General features: G+C 43.2%; 1 protein-coding gene and 1 pseudogene across 1 annotated transcript in view; one reads left to right on the top strand and one right to left on the bottom strand.

Annotated features, from left to right (window-relative positions):
* Positions 1-1,134: 1,134 nt before the first annotated feature.
* The window catches only part of LOC120931586 (thymidine phosphorylase), a 41,662-nt gene continuing 22,038 nt past the window's right edge, over positions 1,135-20,758 (bottom strand). The window contains exons 4-10 of the mRNA XM_040343171.1: positions 18,427-18,525; positions 16,411-16,540; positions 11,142-11,260; positions 10,543-10,705; positions 8,988-9,200; positions 4,275-4,415; positions 1,135-1,616 (exon numbers count right to left, since the gene is read on the bottom strand). Of these exons, the coding sequence (XP_040199105.1) occupies positions 1,423-1,616; positions 4,275-4,415; positions 8,988-9,200; positions 10,543-10,705; positions 11,142-11,260; positions 16,411-16,540; positions 18,427-18,525 (1,059 nt within the window). The 3' untranslated portion in view covers positions 1,135-1,422. The remainder of the gene's footprint in view (positions 1,617-4,274; positions 4,416-8,987; positions 9,201-10,542; positions 10,706-11,141; positions 11,261-16,410; positions 16,541-18,426; positions 18,526-20,758) is intronic.
* On the top strand, positions 19,550-19,629 carry LOC120934004 (annotated as a pseudogene).

Here is a 20,758-nt window from a genome sequence, read left to right as displayed (position 1 = left end):
TACAGCTTAAAGTGTTAATAAACCCAGTTGATAAAAGCCACAGTTACACGTTGTTTATGCACTTTGGGCCAGATTCACGTAGCGCAAAGCTTTTTTACGTCCGTAACTTACAGCGTATTTCCTGTATCCACAAAGAATTTGCGCCGTAAGTTACGGCGGCGTAGTGTAAATGTGTAGACGTAAGGGCGCGCAATTCAAATGGCTAAGTTGTGGGCGTGTTTTATGTTAATACGTCTTGACCCGACGTAACTGACGTTTTTTCTAAACGGCGCATGCGCCGTCCATGGGGGTATCCCAGTGCGCATGCTCCAAATTAACCCGCAACAAGCCAATGCTTTCGACGTGAACGTCATTCTTCGCAAAGCCCTATTCGCGAACATTTTCCGCAAATGACGTACACGACGGAAAATTTGACGCTGGCCCGACGTCCATACTTAACATTGGCTATGCCTCATATAGCAGGGGTAACGTTACGCCGAAAAAAGCCTTAGGGAAACGACGTAAAAAAATGCGCCGGCCGGACGTACGTTTGTGGATTGGCGTATCTAGCTAATTTGCATACTCGACGTGGAAATCGACGGAAGCGCCCCCTTGCGGCCAGCGTAAATATGCACCTTAGATCCGACGGCATACTAAGACGTACGCCAGTCGGATCTAGCCCAGTTTCAGGCGTATCTTGTTTTGTGGATACAAAACAAAGATACGCCGAAGCAACCTAGAAGTTATGCGGCGTATCAATAGATACGCCAGCGTAACTGCTTTGTGGATCTGGCCCTTAGTTCACAGGCTTCACTCAATTTTTTTTATTGCACCATATGAATTTCGTTTTTTCAGTGGCTCCTATCAGCAGCCGGGTCTCTATGGAGCCACCGCAGCATGCACGCTCCCCCTGGGAATACACTGACATGCACAGACCACACAAAGATGCTGAAGCAAAAGGGAACCTGTGATCTGCCCACCTTCCTGCCCACTTGCTTTTGAATGACAATTCATTGGTGTTATGGACAATAAAGGTTATTTTAACAAAATATTTGTAATAAATATATATTAAAATATATATTATAAAAATAAACAAACATGTTTGTTTGTTTGTTTTTTACCAACTTTCTTTTACTGGTCCTCCACTGCAAATCAATGAAACGTCCGCATGCATGCACATTGGAACTCACAAGCATAATATGATGGGACATGTTGTCCCATGATCAATGCATCTGCTAAATTATAAGAAGTGGGGGAAGTTCTGCACCAGGTTGAAAGAGCGGAGAACATTAAAAAAAAAAGAATTAAAAGTAGAGTATATTTAAAATAAGAAACTAATGTAAATAATACATGAATATACAGTACATATTAAGCACATTTTTATAGAGGGTTTATTAATATGTTAAACTATAAAGGTCTGAGCTATAAAAATATGCACTTTGATCAGTTATTTGCCTTCTCTCTCCGCACTGTGGTATCATTCCCTTCTTTCTTGTCATGAGAAAGAATGATATCCCTGATTAAAGATGGTGGTGTAAAAGCAGGCCGGTCTGTGATGCAAAGGGCATTTTGGAGGGCCTGTCTCTGTGTGTCACGAAGAGGAGGCTTCTCATAATGAATCCTGATCCAAGGAGACCCTAGAAGAAAGAACTCGGGTTTTAGTCAACAGTCTATTTGTCTTTCTGAAAAAAAAAAAAAATCAATGTTTATTCAATTTTGAGGCAAAAACAATTGAGTTAGAAGGGTACATTTTTCATCAAGTATAGGAGCCAACGAAAAAAAAAAAAGTGGTTTTGGCAGAAGAGTTGGAGATTTGAAGAGGGTGTAAAAGAGTAAACTAATACACTCATGGTTATCAGACTTCAGTAGGGCCAGTGGCACCATCAGCTGCTAGACCCCAAACTTTAATGGACTTTATCTCTAGTGCAGGGAAGAGGTAACAGCAGGTCATGTTCCCCAAAGTCAATTCCATCTTGAGCTTTGAAGGACAGTTAAAAGAATCAAAGACAGGGGCGTTAGTGAAATATAGTATCTGTGCTCCATACTTTATTTTCAAATTTTCTAAAAAACTTGCTTAAAGCGGGAGTTCACCCAAAAATCAACTTTCTGCAGTTAGATCCAGCATACTGCTGACATCTGCAGTATGCTGGTCTTTTTTTTTTTGGTACTTATCGTTTTAGCAGTAATTCTTCTATGCCTCTGAGCGGGGATTACTTCCTGGTATAGGCGTTCCCTTCAAGACAAGCAAGTTGATTGACAGCCTTCGATAGCGCGTCACGGCTTCCGAAGTTATACGAGTGACGCTCTGCAATTTACGGCGCCTGCGCAGTCAGCTCTACACGGCAGGCGCCGTAAACAGCCAAGTGTCACCTCGGCTGTTTTCGGAAGCCGTGACGCGCTATCGAAGGCTGTCAATCAACTTGCTTGCCTTCGGGAATGCCCATTCCCCAAAGGATTCCCCGCTCGGAGCCATAGAAGAAATACTGCTAAAACGATAAGTACCAAAATAAAATAAAAAAGACCAGCATACTGCAGATGTCAGCAGTATGCTGGATCTAACTGCAAAAAGTTGATTTTTGGGTGAACTCCCGCTTTAATCTGAAATGACTGGTCGGGAACAAATTCATTTTCGGAAGGCTAATGCGGCGAACACACGATCGGTCAAACCGATGAGAACGGTCTGATGGACCGTTTTCATCGGACCAAACCGATCCTGTGTGGGCCCCATCGGTTATTTATCCATAGCTTAAAAAAAGACAATCTTGTTTTAAATTTAACCGATGGATACCTAACCGATAGAAAGAAACCGATCGTTTGTAGGCACGTCCATCGGTTAAAAATCCACGCATGCTCAGAATCAAGTCGACGCATGCTTGGAAGCATTGAACTTCTTTTTTTCAGCACGTCATTGTGTTTTACGTCACCGTGTTCTGACACGATCGTTTTTTTAACTGATGTGTAGGCACGACTGACCATCAGTCAGCTTCATTGGTTAACCGATGAAACCGGTCCATCAGACCGTTCTCATCGGATGGACCGATCGTGTGTACACGGCATTACACAATGCTGCAGAAGGCACTTCAGAAGATGAATACATATCATTATTTATAATATTGCTTATAAATAGGCGATTGGGACTACTTTCGTAAATGTATTTTATTCATATACAGGTATCTTGGGCGATTCTCAGAGCTGAAATATAAATTGATACAAATAATGATGCAGGGCAACTAAAACAGTGTATATTAAATGAATGAGTCCCAAATAATGAAACGTATTTATTCAAAATGTAATGCAATTAAAAAAAAAAAAAGGTTTGCTTTAAAAACAAATTCTCAAACTGGTTGTCCAGGGAGATGATGCCCTGACTCTGAGTTCAGATTTGTTCACTAACAGGTTTCCCCGCTTCATCAAGGCTTCAGATCCTGAAATACTGCAACAGTGTACAAGAAAAATCACATATAAAACAATAAATCCCATTATATAGTATCAAATCATGAAAACACTTAGTAAATAATATCTCTAATATCTCTAAGACATCATTTACTAAGTGATTTCATGATTTAATACTATATATTGGGATTTATTGTTAAATACTCATTGTTATTTTTCTTGTAGACTGTTGCAGCGAAACGCGTTAGTAACAGATTGGATCCCAGAGCCAGGACAACATCTCCCTGGACAACTAGTTTAAAAATTTGTTTTTAAAACAAACCTTTTAAAAAAAAATGGTATAACATTTTGAATAAAGACGTTTATTTTTATAATTGATGGATCAGTGCTTATTAGACCCAAAGAGGTACAGCTAAAGTCCCAAATTACTATTTATTACTCTCTCTTTTAGGGATGGTACCTTCTCAGGCCTCGTACACACGACCGAGTTTCTCTGCCAAAACCAGCAAGAAACTTGCTGGGATATTTTTTTTGCCAAGGAAACCGGTCGTGTGTACATTTTTCGACGAGGAAACTGTCGAGGATCCCGTTGAGCAAAAAAAAAGAGCATGTCTACTTTTTCCTCGACGGGAATGGAGAAACTTGCCTTGTCGAGTTCCTCGACAGCCTAACAAGGAACTCGACGAGGAAAACGATGTGTTTCGCCCGTCGAGTTCCTAGGTCGTGTGTACGAGGCTTTAGGGTTAGAGTTGAATTACACTCCACCCCCATACACAATATATTGACCACACTGGATTTTGCAGTGTTCCAGACACGGAGACGGAGGAGATGTGTGCATATTACTTGAAGTACACAAAGTATTCTGATTTCTGTTATCCCAGTACTGTATGGGTTCCTTTTACCTTTCTCCACATGCTGTCCCACTCTCACCAGGAGTTCTGCCCCAATATTATGATTAATTACATCGGTTGCCTTTTTCCTCCCAGCTCCGAGTGCATTAAGGATTTCAGCGATGGGTCTGGCCCGAATCAGCTCCACTGTCCCTAGAATCAGACAAAACAAATGTCACTGAGAAATATTCAGGGCGTGAAATGCATTTATTAAACAGGAATGTGGATTATGTCAGATTTCTCATAAATGATTCATACCCTATGGTGTACCTTGCTATATTTGACATAAAGACAAACATTTACATATAAAGGTGAGTAACTGAGATTATCTTAAATTATATCAAATATGAGCTCCTGGAAAGTTCTATAAAATATATAAGGTGTTGAATGGTACCAAACTAGCCATTCGTAGTAAATGCAGATACACATTAAGGGCCAGATCCACGTATCGTGGCGCTTCTTTACGTCCGGCGTAGTGTATCTCAGATACACTACGCCGCCGTAACTTACAGCGTATTTCCCGTATCCACAAAGAATTTGCGCCGTAAGTTACAGCGGCGTAGTGTAACTGTGTCGGCATAAGGGCGCGCAATTCAAATGGATGAGATGGGGGCGTGTTTTATGTTAATACGTCTTGACCCGATGTACCCCCCGTCGTCCGTGAGGGTATCCCAGTGCGCATGCTCCAAATTAACCCGCAACAAGCCAATGCTTTCGACGTGAACGTCATTCTACGCAAAGCCCTATTCGCAAACGTTTTACGCAAACGACGTACACGACGGAAAATTTGACGCTAGCCCGACGTCAATACATACTTAACATTGGCTACGCCTCATATAGCAGGGGTAACGTTACGCCGAAAAAAGCCTTACGGAAACGACGTAAGGCTTTCCGACGTAAGTTTGTGGATTCGCGTATCTAGCTAATTTGCATACTCGACGCGGAAATCGACGGAAGCGCCACCTAGCGGCCAGCATAAATATGCACCTTAGATCCGACGGCGTACTAAGACGTACGCCAGTCGGATCTAGCCCAGCTTCAGGCGTATCTTGTTTTGTGGATCTGGCCATAAATAGCCGGACAGAATGGCTGCATTGTTTTTGGTTCACATAAATTCTGCATGACTTCATACTCTGCAATGGATTTACACAAAATAACAAGTAATGGTGAAGCCCCTGTGCTGTCCATCAGATACGTGCAACTTCACATACTTCACACGTATAGCTTTTCATACCGCTTAGTATCAAGTCAATGCACAAATACACCTAATGCATCAGACTCAGTTGTAAAAGCCATCTCTGCCACATAGACATGCTTATTTTCTCCAGGTTTTTAAGTATATTGCAACAAAAGGTAGGTAGTAGGATTTTAAATACCCCTCCAATGATCACACAAGTACACTTATGTAAGAAAAATTATGTACAAAATCTTTATTTTAACAATAAAATATTTAAAAACACGTGCCAAATTGTTATGACTTGCATACTGATACTAGCATAACATTATCCACTACAAACAGGTATAGCTGTTTGTCAAGATGAGGAACTGGGCTCAACAGGTTTCGCGGAAATTACAGCTTCTTCAGGACCACTTAAATGTACATGATCACAAAAGGATTATTTTTCTGGTAGATTTAAATTTATATACTTTTCATGCATCTTGTAACTAGACCACACTGTATACAGAGATGTACTTGTGAAATATCCAGTGAGGTATGGGGTTTACTTACTAAAGCTTGAGAGTGCAAAATCAGACTCACTTCTCTGTAGAAACCAATCCGCTTCCAGGTTCTATTGCCAAAGCTTAATAGAACAAGCTGAGGTTAGAAGCTGATTGGTTTCTACGCAGAAGTGAGCCTGATTTCGCACTCTTTGGCTCTAGTAAATAAACCCCATAGTCTCGCAGGCCGATGGGAGACAGAACGTTTCCAGAGTAGAGCTCTTCCTACAGAAAGACCCCAAAGTCTCCACAGTGTGGTAGTATGTAGTCAGTAGTAACCCTTCTCCAGCAAGCTAGCAAGTATCATCCAATATATTAGACACTATTAAGTGATAAAGAAACTATACTGTATATATACAATCCATTCCCAGTGCATCAAACCTCACATATTTGATTTATGTGCATGACACAGGCAGCTGATGATCAGTGTATTCTAACAGCAGTGGGTGCTGCTATCAGAATACAATGTCTCGGCTGGGGGAATTTCTCCATCCACCCTGGGTCACACTGGTACGATTTGAGATGCGATTTGAGATGTCAAATCGCATCTCAAATCGGCGGCATTTGCCGGCAATTGTCGGCAATGGCACAGTCCTAATCGGTGCGACGCCGCATCTGCGGCGCTGCACCGATTTCAAAAATTAGTTCCTGTACTACTTTTTGTGATTCGGGCCGCGATTTACATTGACATCTGTGCAGAAACCTCAACCACAAAGCTGAGGAGGGCCCCCCAAATTACTAGAGGCCCGCCTGGTGAGAAGCCATTTACAGCCCCTCACCCCGCTTCCCAACTCACTGGATGCATAGGAGAAGAGGTAAGAAGTCAGCACCCCCAGCTTCTAACTTTAATGATGTAAGATGTAATTTCTGACAGCAGATCACCCCCTCCCCCCGCTTCTCAACTTTAAATCTTCAATGTGACATGTCACTGTCGGCAGCCCCCTCTCCCAGCCCCCCCGCTTCTTAACTTTAATGTGACATGTCATTTTCGGCAGCCCCCCTGCTTCTCAATTTTAATGTGACATGCAATTTTGCTTAGGGCCCCAGGGAGGTCAGGATCGGCACTGTGTGTACCCACTGCCAGAATGAAAAAAAAAAATAACTATTTATGGCATAGTAGTGTCTGTGATGAAAACTGAAACTAAACTAAAGAAACATGGAAGAGAAGGAAAGGGTCAAGGTTGGACTGATATAACTAGCACAAAACAATGGCATAAAGCAAAGAAATATACCAAATGCGCACAATAATGAGTTGTATGGACACCTGGCTACCACTAGGTGTCAATAGATACACAATTCCTAATGATACAATGCTATCCAAATGCAACAACAGTAAATATATACAGGTGGGACTCATGTATGGTATCTTAAAAACAAGCAGTGCATATCTGCAGTGATCATTTAAAGCGGAGGTTCACCCTAAAAACATGTATTTAACATTCAATTCAGCATAATTCCAACATTTACACTATGCTGTTCCCCCCCCCCCCCCGCGCGCATAAGGCGCGTCACCAGTTTTCCGAAAGTAGCTGAACTGCTAGTCGGCTCTATACGGCGCTATACGGCGCCTGCGCCTGCCGTGTAGAGCTGACTCTGCAGGCGCCGTATAGAGTCTTCACAAGGCGTCAATCATCTAGCCTCTGCATAGGAACGCCTACTCCCGCGGGAGTGAGAACTCGGAAGCCGGGTGGAAAATAACACGGTAATAAGACGGTATGTACAGCAAAAAAAATAAAACGGCATAGTGTAAATGTTGGAATTATGCTGAATGGAATGTTAAATACATGTTTTTAGGGTGAACCTCCGATTTAAATATGCATCAGAATTAAGTGTAAACAGCACAAGGAAATCCGGTCAATTACCCTATTGCCCTGTACACATGATGCTATTATCGGTACTAATGATCTGTTTTTTTTTGGCATGCTAATCTCACGTCGAATCTGATGAGTTTACTAAAGTCCCAAAAATTCTCGTACGACAGAATAAAAATTCGGAAGTGATGTCATGTGTTGTAATGCATTTGTATTGTGTGACGGACTTATCAAATATGCTTCAGTCTAATTCTCTCCCTGCTAGTTTAATGCTGTGTGTTAGATGAGAAGGTGATTTCATGTGTGACTCATCTCTCTGTGAAGACTGTTAATATGTTAAATAAGGCTAGCTTTTGAAAGGCCTTTAATTGTGTGATAACACTGTCTAAAACCTATTAATGCTCAGAGGTGTGAATAGGTGTCAAGCGGCATGCGGAGACGAAACGTCTGCCTAGGTAACTCAGTGTGTGAAGGTGGTTTGTTTGATGCCATTAATTAAGGAATGTGCAGTGATTAGACATGATAATTATAGGCCGGTGCCGACCTGTCTAGAATGTTTTAGTAATTAGCCTTAGTGTGTGATTAGGGGGGGTGGAGATCTCATTGTTGCTTTAATGCCTGGTACTGTATATAAAGCTGAGAAGAAACCATTAAAGTCTGTCTTGTTCCAGCATTAAGCCTTGGCTCATGTGTGGATGATTCGATGCTTTTCTTTTATGGGGAGAAGGGACTGCTTGACGGGGATATCATTCTAATACCGTCACATATTGCATTTTCGAATGACAGTTGTACTGATTAAACAAAAATTGTACGATCTTGCATTGTACGAAAAAAAATTCTGGGCATAGCTGATAGAATAATATTATCTGATGAACTGTCATGATCAGCTCTCGAAAGCTCTGTACTAACGACCCGATTATCGTACGATTGATTCGAAAGCAGCATTTTTTTGTACGATTTTCGGATCGTGTGTACGGAGCTTATGTCCTAATCCAGATTTAAAGTTAGATCTCAAAAGATATTGTAATGGCAATTGCTCTGTAGATAGGATACCCATAATCAGATGGTAATACAGTTTATGGGGATCACACAAATATTATGGGTAAAAAAAAGAAGTAGTAACTTACTGCGAACATACATATATTATATTTATATAATGACAGACAGCCATTGTGAGTGAGACAAATATGCTGACCTGTTGTCTGCACTATCAGCTCTTCTATGTGAGATGCTTTTCCTAAATTGCTGTTAGAATTGAGACTCCTTGCTACGTCAGGCTGCACCCCTTGAGCTTCCATCATCTTTTGAAAACATTGCAAAGCAGATCCGTCATCCAACACTTTGGCAATTTTCTCAGCACCTTGTGATTCTGACACAGCCTGACCACAAAGCCAGAGGAGGTATCCACCTGTAGGCAAAGGGAAAAAGAATCTTCCTCAAATAGATTAGACACAGCTCTATGAAGCTTAATATTTCACAGATTCTTGCAGTGTTGTGTGCTGCACAGGGGAGTGTGCCTGGGCACATTGTAATCACATTTAGCTGGATTCACAAAGAGTCACGCGGGCGTATCAGTAGATACGCCAACGTAACTCGGAATCTAAGCCGTCGTATGTTTAAGTGTATGCTCAAACTGAGATGCACTTAAACCTAGCTAAGATACGACGGCCTGCGCCGTCGTATCTTAGGGTGCAATATTTCCACTGGCCGCTAGGTGGCGCTTCCGTTGAGTTTGGCGTAGAATATGCAAATGACTATATACGCCGATTCACAAACGTATGCTTGCCCGTCGCAGTAAAGATACGCCGTTTCCGTAAGAGGTACGCCGGCGTAAAGATAAAGCTGCCCCCTAGGTGGCCTAGCCAATGTTGAGTATGGCCGTCGTTCCCGCGTCGAAATTTCAAAATTTTACGTCGTTTGCGTAAGTCGTCTGTGAATGGGGCTGGACGTAATTTACGTTCACAAAACCAATACGTCCTTGCGGCGTACTTTGGAGCAATGCACACTGGGATATGTACACGGACGCCGCATGCGCCGTTCGTAAAAAACGTCAATCACGTCGGGTCACTAGTCATTTACATAAAACACGCCCCCCTGTTCCTAATTTGAATTAAGCGCGTTTACGCCGGCCCATTTACGCTACTTAGGAGGCAAGTGCTTTGTGAATACAGTACTTGCCTCTCTGACTTAAGGCGGCGTAGCGTAAATACGATACGCTATGCCGCCTGAAAGTTACGCTGCCCTACCTGAATCCAGTTATATGTGTGCTGCCCATTCCCCCTACTTTATGGGCCCCCCCCCATTGTTGACCCCCCCACCCAGCAGTGCTGCTGGCTTCACTCCTCTCTCCCTGGCGGTTGCAGCAGGATTTTTCAGGATGGAGAGCAGGGGAATTGGCTAGTAAATATATAATTACTAGCCCCTTCCTTTTCTAAATGTACTCACTCACTTCATAACTGAAGCATAGTAAACTGTTTACTATGCTTGAGTTTGTTAATGAACAGGAAGCCGCTCAGCACAGAGCACTTCCCATTCATTCACTGCCCAGTACAGCTGAGGCTGCAGAGAAAGGACATGTTTGAGCTTTGGGGTGCACAACCTAATGCAACCTATGGTTGGTTTATAGGCAAGCAAACTGATATAACAAATATAGCTGTCATGTGTTGGTTGGAGTCTAATAGTTGGACAGATATGTGTGCATCAGGCAGTATATTATGTACACGTCCCACAATATGAATATATTTCCCGACCTGTGCGTGTGACAAGTTCCCTGAGATCTTCTGGCCCCTTTCCTTCCAGACATTTCAGTGCTTCAATAACTTCCAAACTGTTTCCAACACAATGACCGATAGGATTATCCATATTAGTTAATAAAGCAATTGTAGGGATTCCGAGAGAGACTCCTACACTCACCTGAGAAAGACACATATGTACATAAATGTATACATCTCACTGACAACAATAACTACAAATAAAGAAGAGATCTGGGAGGTTTACTGGATAAACTACAATACAACAATCAGGCCTCGTACACACGACCGAGTTTCTCGGCAAAATCCAGCAAGAAACTTTTTTTTGCCGAGGAAACCGGTCGTGTGTACACTTTGACGAGAAAACTGTCGAGGAACTCGTCGAGGCAAAAAGAGAGCATGTCTTTTTTTTCCTCGACGGGAATGGGGAAATTTGGCTCGCCGAGATCCTCGACAGCCTAACAAGGAACTAGACGAGCAAAACGATGTGTTTCGCCCGTCGAGTTTCTCGGTCATGTGTACGAGGCTTCAGATTCTCTATGTGCTTTGCAAGAATAAGCATACACAACACTGTTAGGAGTTTTGTAGGAAACACATACAAGACTTTGCGCCAGCCTTCTTGCATCTTCAATGGTTGGACTTTGAGCGGCTTCACCAAACTTGACATCAAGGATCAGCGCAGAAAGGCTTTCAGCCACCTTTTTGCTCATCACTGAGGCTGTGAAGAGATCAGCACCATGGACATTGTTATAGTTATATTGACTCACAGCTATCGTAAAGTTTTACGAAACCCACAACAGTAAAATCACTATATGCAGTAAAGTCTCTGGCCCAGATACACAAAGGACTTACGACGGCGTATCTCCACGTACGCCGTCGTAAGTCCGAATGTGCGCCATCGTATCTTTGCGACTGATTCATAGAATCAGATATGCCTCACTGTTGCCAAGATACGATCGGCGTAAGTCTCCTACGCCGTCGTATCTTGGGGTGCATATTTCCGCTGGCCGCTAGGGGCGCTTCTGTATATTTCCGCGTTGAATATGCAAATGAGCTAGATACGCCGATTCACAAACGTACTTGCGCCCGGCGTATTAAAATACGCTGTTTAGGTAAGGCGTACGACCGGCGTAACTTTACCCCTCATAAAGCAGGGGTAAGTCATGTTAAGGTATGGACGTCGGAAACGTCGGAACAGCATCGTATTTTAAGTTGTTTGCATAAGTCGTACGTGAATAGGGATGGGCGTAGGTTACGTTCACATCGACTAAGCATTGAGCCGGCGAAGAAAATTCGACGTGATACTGAGCATGCGCGCGCATGCGCCGTTCGTTAGGTGTGTCATTTACATGGGGTCACGATTCATTTCCATACAACACGCCCCCTACCAGCCTACTTTGAATTACGCGGGCTTACGCCGGCCTATTTACGCTACGCCGCCGCAACTTACGGAGCAAGTGCTTTTGTGAATACTGCACTTGCCTGTCTAAGTTGCGGCGGCGTAGCGTAAATAGGATACGCTACGCCCAACTAAAGATACGCCATTGTATCTGAATCTGGCCCTCTATATTCAGCAAAGCATGCTTGTTATACTCACTATTGAACCTAAGGTGTTAATCCTGCACATTGTGTAAAAAGGCTCTTTGATTCTGTCTTCTTTGATCCTCCCCCTTTTTTACTATCTCCAATCCATTGCCTTGATAGTACAGATCCTTGGGGGCACTCTGCACATGCTCAGTTTGGAGTGTATTGCTAGAGAGTTTTTTTGGGGGGAAGGTGCCTGTGATTGTCACAGTGCCAATCAGCACTGTCCAGACAGAGGGTCAGGGGTCTTGTAGCCTCATAGGACAGTCAGAGTAGAAGGAAAACTCCTCCTACAAGCTTTAACCAGACACTGATAGAAGTCACAAGACTGCTATATACTGTTGCTGAGAAAAGGTGTTTAGCAGTTTATATTTACTAAAATAATGACATTTCCATGTTCTGCGTACTGTGCAAGACCAGATATAGTGAATGCAGGGTCCTGGGTTTAGTAACACTTTAACTTTTTTAAGTCACCACTTCATTCACAAATCTAAAAACAAGGGGGTTATTTCCTCATTTAAGGATAGTGACTTTGTAACAGGACACATAATTGTCTGAATGATCAGAGAGAGTGTAACTGTTTACTAAACAGGTGCAAAGTTAGAGTCAATAATGGAAAATAGGGTCAGAATGGCAAAGAGCATGCATATACTGGAGAATATTGCAAAACATGGATTCTTCACAGCAATGTCTCTATGACTCTATTAGGGTAACATGTTGCTGCATAGTATAGTCTCTATAAGACTTTATAGCACAGAGAGACAAGCTAGGAATCACAGTTTCAGTAAAACAGCATATTACCCAGCTACATTCAATTGTCCTCATGGACAGCGCCCCTCACAGTGAAGTCTAAAGTAGCTCTGGTAACACAGACAAACAGCTGGAGGGATCCATGGCCCAAGCATGAAGTACAACCCCACTGGAGTAGTCTGGCAGCAATTGGGGAAGAGGAGGTGGAAGGCTCCCCACAGTAGCTGGGTCTTTTGGAGAAGCTGATTACTATTAGGCTCTGGGTTGGCTAACCGCATGCCAGTTGTGACAGTGGAGGGCTGTCCACTTGGTTGCTGATCACTTTCCCAGCTGCTTCTGCCCCATCAGGTGTGGCCTCTCTGAGCTGCTTAAGGGAGAGAAGCAGGAAAACATATCTTCCCTGGGCATGTCCTGGACCCCAGGAAGTTTTGGGAAATGGAGTTAAAGCAGGGGTTCCGGGCATAATTTTTTATTTTTTTTGCAAGTTAAAATTAATTACATTAAACATTCCATCAAACATATTAATAGCTCCCCAATCGATCAGGAAATCATTGTAATCACTTGCCTTATATGCTCCAGTTCATGTTGTGGCTGTTTCCATCATATGTGTGGGCATCTAAAGCCCAGTTCCTGTTTCTTCCTTGTTTTTGTGGAGAGGTGCATGCTGGGCAATTTTTAGGCACAGTAATGCCCAGAGACTCCTGGGAAATGCGTGTTAACATTTTCCAGGAGGCAATGGGGTCTTAGGACAGGAAGTTGAACCACCGAGGACTAGGAACGAGGCAAATTACGAGATCTGCCTAGTAACAGCCATAGATAGAAGTGAGTAAAAACATTTTTTTTTTACATTAAAGGCAAGCTGTTCATAGAAAGTTCATTTTCAGGGTGGAACTCTGCTTTAAAGTGTCCTATGTCTGCATGATGAGTAAATGGGCGCTACAGGTGATGTCATCCAAAGCATTATTTTTACGTTTCTGGGCCAACTGTGCATCAGAAGCACTGGTTTATAGTATGGTTACAGCCTTTTTACAGAGCCATTTATTCCAAACTGCACACAGCTGTTCCAGAGTCTTTGACCATAGTCTCTATATGTACAGTAAGTGTATAATAGACTCCAAGCAAACACAACAAATGTTAAACATTTTAGTTGATATCAATGTTTAAAATGTTACTAAACCCAGGACTCTGTATTCACTATATCTGGTCTCACACAGCACACAGAACATGGAAATCGTGTGACTTCTATCATTGTCCAGCTGAGCACTGGTTAAAGCTTGTAGGAGGAGCTTTCATTCTCTCTTACTCTTATGAGGCTTTATGACCCCTGACCCTCTGTCTGGACAGTGTTAATTGGCCCTGTGCTGATCACATGCACCCCCAAAAAAAATCTCTAGCAATACACCCAAACTTGAGCATGTGCAGAGTGGCTCCTAGGGCTCCTAGCAGATGGATTGGGGACATTAAAAGAAGAAGACAGGATCAAACAGCCTTTTTAGACAATGTGGATAATTAACCTTTGGGTTTTTACAGAGAGTATAACAAGCATGCTTTACTACATATACAGACTGATTTTACAGATTTGTTTTTAGAAATTCAAATGCAAATAACAATCCCTTATTTGTAAATTAGTGGGCAATTTTCCCACATCCCTTTTAGAAAAGGTAGTGGTATACTTGTCTAGTCAGTACGGTTAGGAGAAGATAGGGTAACCATGTTTCTTTAGTAGATTGTCATCCTATGTGTTATTTATGTACAGCACAACTCTCTACAATATAAAGTCAGCCAGTGAAAAAATACAATACAGTGTATCAGACAAAGGGCCTACTCATACTAATGAAAGCCACACACAAAAGGCAAATTAGGCGGCCGTGAGGTCCCTAGGAGTGCAAGGCTTTAGGCGGCAGCCTTTTTTGCCCAATTAGAGACCCGCCTCTCAGGCCAATTCAGAAGAGTATCTTTCAGCAAATCCCTTGAATAAATGGTCTTAGTGTCCATAATGGGCCATGTCCTGGATGCTAGTCTTATGTGTTTTTTGTCTTCTCTGGCATGAAAATATATTAGCCATGGCTGAGAGGTACCTATGGTTTATTTGTTAGGACTGAGAGGTGTTCTTTGTCTAAAGACAAAGAAAAAATACGTCTTAGGCTACGTCTACAGCTCTCATTGGCCCTCTTATGACTCACACCCCCTCCCTTCATGGCAAACTCTCACGAGAGGGAGCACTGTGCATTGTGTCATAAGCCTAGTTTTTATTTCCAGACAAGAAACAGGAAGTGGGTTGTATAAGGTAATTAGTTAAGTTAAAACAACAAGGGCAGAAGATTTAATAGCTGGAAAGTTGAAAAAATTACTGAAGCTTCACTTTAATTGAAAAATTGTGCAAGTATTAGAGAGCTGTGCTGAATATTTTTTTAGATATTGTTTAAATGTATACTTTAATTTTGAAAAAAGGAATAGGTACCGTATTTATCGGCGTATACCGCGCACTTTTTTGCCCTTAAAATCAGGGTAAAATCGTGGGAGCGCCATATTTGCCGATACCCGCTTCCGTGTTTGAATCACTGCGCCGACATATACCGAGCGCAGTACACTTGGGTATACTCGGGCAGGCTCGGCTCCTCTCGCGGTCACGTCCTGTGGGTCCTTTACGCGAGAGGAGCCGAGCCTGCCCGACTATACCCGAGTGTACTGCGCTCGGTATATGTCGGCGGAGTGGTTCAAACACAGCGTGGGAAGCAGGGATTTGACTCGGAGACAGCGCGGGAGGACACCACGGACACCACGATGGCCGCAGAAGGACGCCGGACCAGACAAGACCGCCGATGGATGCCCTTGCAAAACACCAAAACTGTAAGTATAAAACATTTTTTTTCCAGGAATTTCAGGGCTACATTAGGGGTGCGCGCTATACGCCGGAGCGCGTAATAGGGAGATAAATACGGTAATTTGTCTTTGTTTTCTACACAATACTTAGAGATTGTTGTTTTAGCAAAGCTGAGCCTATAGGCTTTCTTCATCATAGTTTAATTAGAGAGAAACTTTCCTACCCTTTATGGTTTTTTTTTCTTCCCCTGATACCCTGACCACTAGGTTGTTCTTATAAAAAAACATCCTCACCGGCCCAGCAAATCCAGCATCTTGTGGTGTATCCTGCACTCCATCAATGCATTCCAGGTCCCACGCTGCCATCTTTTCCTCCCATCAGGAGGTCGGCTTGCTGATTCTTGCAACTACCCTCTTGATGATGTGCCACTGCACAACCGCGGTGTGCCCAAGACTGCCCCAAAGCCTTCTGAGATAAGAAACGGGAGTATCCAAGCATGCTTTGGGAAGTGAGGAGGATGTCATTCTAGCTTAGACAAGAAAGTGGCCTGGTCCCTTTTTTATTTTTTATTCATTGTCCTTTTATGGGGAAGGGGGTATGTAGACTTCTTTAAGAGAGCGAGGGGGTCCGATTTAATAGTGCATATATTAATAAACATCATTAGTAGACAAAAAGCTACTCATCTAACATTTGGTGCATGTTGCCGCTACCTGTTATCAGAGGCAAACTGTCCACTGTCGCTGTAACATCCCGCATCTCATAGAGTATCTTATCAGCCGGGACAAGATTTGCAGACTGCCCAACAATACAACAGCCAACAGAATGGAGGATTTCTAACATCTGAAAATATAATAGAAAGATTTACTGATAGGTATAATAAACTAAACTACCTTGAAGTACCGTACTCAGTTTAAAGTGGTTGTAAACCTCAGGCATGAAATATAAACAAAGTATAATATCCCTCTATAGTGTGTACTTGTCTCTCTTCATAGCACCAAGTGTCATTTCTGTCTGCTGCTTCATTCCTATGCTATCGCCATTAAAGCGGAGCTCCACCCTAAAGTGGAACTCCGGCTGATCGGAACCCTCCCCCCTCCGGTGTCACATTTGACACCTTTCAGAGGGGAGGGGGGTGCAGATACCTGTCTAAAGAGAGGTATTTGCACCCACTTCCAGCCACACAGTCTCGGGCAGACTGCGGGCATGACGTCACCTCCCCCACCCCCCCATTGTGTTCTGGGAACACTCGGCTCCCAGTACACAGCGGGAGTCAATCGGCAGGCGTAGCGCGACTCGCGCATGTGCTGTAGGGAACCGAGCAGTGAAGCCGGAGCGCTTCACTTCCTGGTTCCCTCACCGAGGATGGCGGGGGGGGGGGGGGGGGCAGCAGAGTGACAAGCGATCGCTCGTCCTCTGCTACGGACGGCACTGGACTCCAGGACAGGTAAGTGTCCTAATATTAAAAGTCAGAAGCTGCAGTATTTGTAGCTGCTGGTTTTTAATATTTATTTTTTCAGCGGACATCCGCTTTAATCACTTCCGACAAGTTTTCCTGACACCAAGAGGAAAAAAAGGGACAGGGGAGGGATCTCCAGCTGATTGACAGCCTTAGCTGTGTTTCTGTGTGTTGTGTGAAGGGGGGTGTGTCTCTTCCCTCCAATCAGCTCTCAGAGCTCTCCTCACTCCCCACCCCCTGTTTTATGACAGCTCAGACAAGCTTTAAAAAACGTTGGGCTTTGAATGGAAGTAGAGAAGAGAAGACTGCAGATAAACAGGGACAACCTATGTAGGAGGATTTGTTTCATATCTGTGTATCACCTGAGGCCGGTCACTTCATTAAGTATATGAGAGGGTTTACACTTTAATTTGTAGATGAAAAACATACTTTTTTAACAGTGTATTCATTTATCCTTTAAAGGCACTTGTTCAAAAAATCTGTGGCATGGTGTTATATGCAAAAAATAAATAAATAATAATAATCAAGCAACGGACCAGGCAATGTGTGAGCACAAAAGCACATTTAAAAAAAAAAAAATGTTATATTTTTTTAACGGCTGTGTAGTAAAATACAGTACAAGGTTAGCATTAGAGGTGTATTTGACAGGTGCTCTTAAAGCGGGGGTTCACCCTAAAGAAAACAAAAAACTGTTCTATCCAGCATACTGCTGACATCAACAGTATGCTGGATTTTTTTTTCCGGTCTGCACTTACCTTTTTCCGTCATTTTCACCCGGCTTCCGGGTTCTCGCTCCCCCGGGGAGTAGGCGTTCCTAAGCTCTGCATAGATGAGTGACGTGCGCGTCATCGCCTTCTGAAAATATCCGAGTGGGACTCGGCACTTTACGGCGCCTGCGCAGTCAGCTCTACATGGCAGGCGCAGGCGCCGTATAGCGCCGTAAAGAGCCGAGACCCCGTCGGATATTTTCGGAAGGCGATGACGCGCACGTCAATCATCTATGCAGAACTCCCCGTCGGGGAAAAGGAGCGACACGCCCACTCCCCGCAAGGACGAAGACCCGGAAGTGCGGCTGAAGACAGGTAAGTGTACACAAAAAAAAAAAAATTGACAACGCTACAAGCCTTTATTAAGGCTAGAGATAGGTTAGGCAAAAAAATAATTTTAGGGTGAACCCCCGCTTTAAATTTCAATCACTCTTTGACTGTTCAAAACATTAAAATAATAATATTTATTATGTCCGTTCTTACATTGTATTTACTGTACATACCTGCTCAGGGCTCTGCTTGGAGCTAAATCCTGGAACTGATTCCAACTTATCCAGAGTGCCACCAGTATGTCCCAGTCCTCGTCCACTGATCATTGGAACCTTTCATAAAACGAATACAAACATTGGAATACGTTTTGCATAACCAAGGATATTGCTGCTAACTCAGGGATGGATAACCAAGGTTCCCAGAGTTAAAACATTTTTTTTGGGGTACCCCTATTTTAAGAGAGCTAACATTTCTTTGGAAGAATAGAGTTAAAGAAGTATTAAACCCCAAAGCAAACATTTATTATATTGCAGCTTACCAATTCTTAGGCCGCGTACACACCATCGGTCCAAACCGATGAAAACAGACCGAAGTTCAGTTTCATCGGTCCAAACCGTCCGTGTGTACGCCCCATCGGTCTTTTGTCCTTCGGACAAAAGTTAGAGAACTTGCTTTAAAATCGAACCGATAGACCGCTGACCGATAGGTCCAAACCGATGGTTAGTACACAAAAGCATCGGTTCAAAACCCGCGCATGCTTGGAAGCATTGAACTTCGTTTTTTTCAGCATGTCGTATGTTTTACGTCACCCCGTTCTGACCCGATCGGTTTTTGGAATGATGGTGTGTACACAAATCAGACCATCAGTCTGCTTCAGCGGTGAACCGATGGAAACGGTCCGTCGGACCATTCTCATCGGATGAATCGACCATGTGTACACGGCCTCAGATGTGATGGCTGCATTCGTTTTTTTTTTTTAGGCTTTCTATCTTTGATTTTTATCTGTTGTTCTGCCCAGTAAGTCTGTTTTTTTTTTTTTTTTGAAGAACAACCTTTCTTCCAGATGTATTAAGCTACTGGCAGGGGTGCTTACTTAAAATGATCAGTTTTATCTATTTATGCAAAACCTTTATCCCAAAAGTAATACAAAAATAACTGTTGCTGAAACTGCTTATATGGTCTTAGCTGGAGTTCGGCTTTAATTTGATAATTTAATAGTGTATTTAAATCTGCTACTCCGTCTAACATGCTAGTCTCCCTAGATGAACTCCTTGGCGCCCAAAGGTAATCTTAATGTCTAAGCATAATTTTGCAACTCGGACATGTGTTAGTAAAACTTCACATATCATAACTACTTTCGCTTCTCGGCCTTTTGGCTAAGATCAAGTGTAGTGTCTGTTATCAGTTGCCAGTAGGGGGCGCTATGCTAACCGTCCTTAGTACATGGCGAGGTGTAAAGGGATTGCGGTTGGCAGATGCAGAACCAGCTGGCGTGGAGGTGGAAGCCTTCTGATTTGAACGGAGAAACATGAGGTCGAAGCTGAAGGGCCGGGCCCCTGGCCTTGATTTTGTGGTGCCTGCCCCGGTCAGTTGTTTGGGAGAGAACACTAGCTCCTCCTTCCCACCGGGGGAGCGGTTAGTATTTCCCGAATGTGATTAGGAGGAAGGGATGGGAGTAGTGGGAGTAGCCTTTTGGCGTGGGCTCTCCCCAATCTCTCAGAACTCCTACCTTCCTGGCTGGGAAGAGTGCTGCTGGTCCGGGCTGTGGGTCAGGGTCTGTTGAAAAGCCTGTGGAGATTGTGCCCCTGGAGTGGCAGTTCTGGGGTGCCGTATTTGCACAAGTGTTTGAGAGGGCACGTACAAGTATAGCAACTTGGTCACATCTCCACAAACACCTTTTTCACACCTGCCTCTAGTGCCTTTTGGCTGGGACCAGAGGAATTTTTGTTTCTTGGCCGGAGGGCCGGCCATCGTATTGCACGATGGTTACTTTCCACTTACTCTCCCATCTTCCTTCTCCCCCACACGTTTATTTATCCCTGTGTGCTTCACTTTTTTTTTTTTTTTATAAAGTTTTTATTGAACAATTTACATTTGAAACATAGTTCTGCAAGTTACAAGGCAATACTGGAAAAATGCATAAAATAAAGAAATATGGCTTATACACATATAGGCACAGTAGATCCAAAAAACGTATTCAGATCGAACAATGGACTCAGTAACTATCAATGAGTGGAAAACCTTGTGCCTACGTTATTCATGGGATTGTACGCTAGAAGAATATATAGGTTTACGGACCCTCAGTGCATGTGTCTGTGGACTCAAGCCATCTGTCCCAGATTTTGTTGTACTTATCTGGACAACCTCTGTTAATGTATATGAACTTTTTGTAGGGAAGTGTGCTATTTATATCTAGTTTCCAGTCATTGAAGCTGGGGAGAGTGGGTCTCATCCACTGTCTGGCTATAATTTTTCTAGCAAAAAAAACAATGTTTCATGCAAAAATGTTTTAGTGAATTTGTCCATTTCTGCATCAGGGAATATCCCCAGTACGCATTGTTTGGG

This window comes from Rana temporaria, chromosome 3 (genome assembly GCF_905171775.1).
Source record: "Rana temporaria chromosome 3, aRanTem1.1, whole genome shotgun sequence".
NCBI lineage: Eukaryota > Metazoa > Chordata > Amphibia > Anura > Ranidae > Rana > Rana temporaria.
Note: the sequence above shows the minus strand (reverse complement) of the source record. Positions and strands in the feature narration are given on the sequence as shown.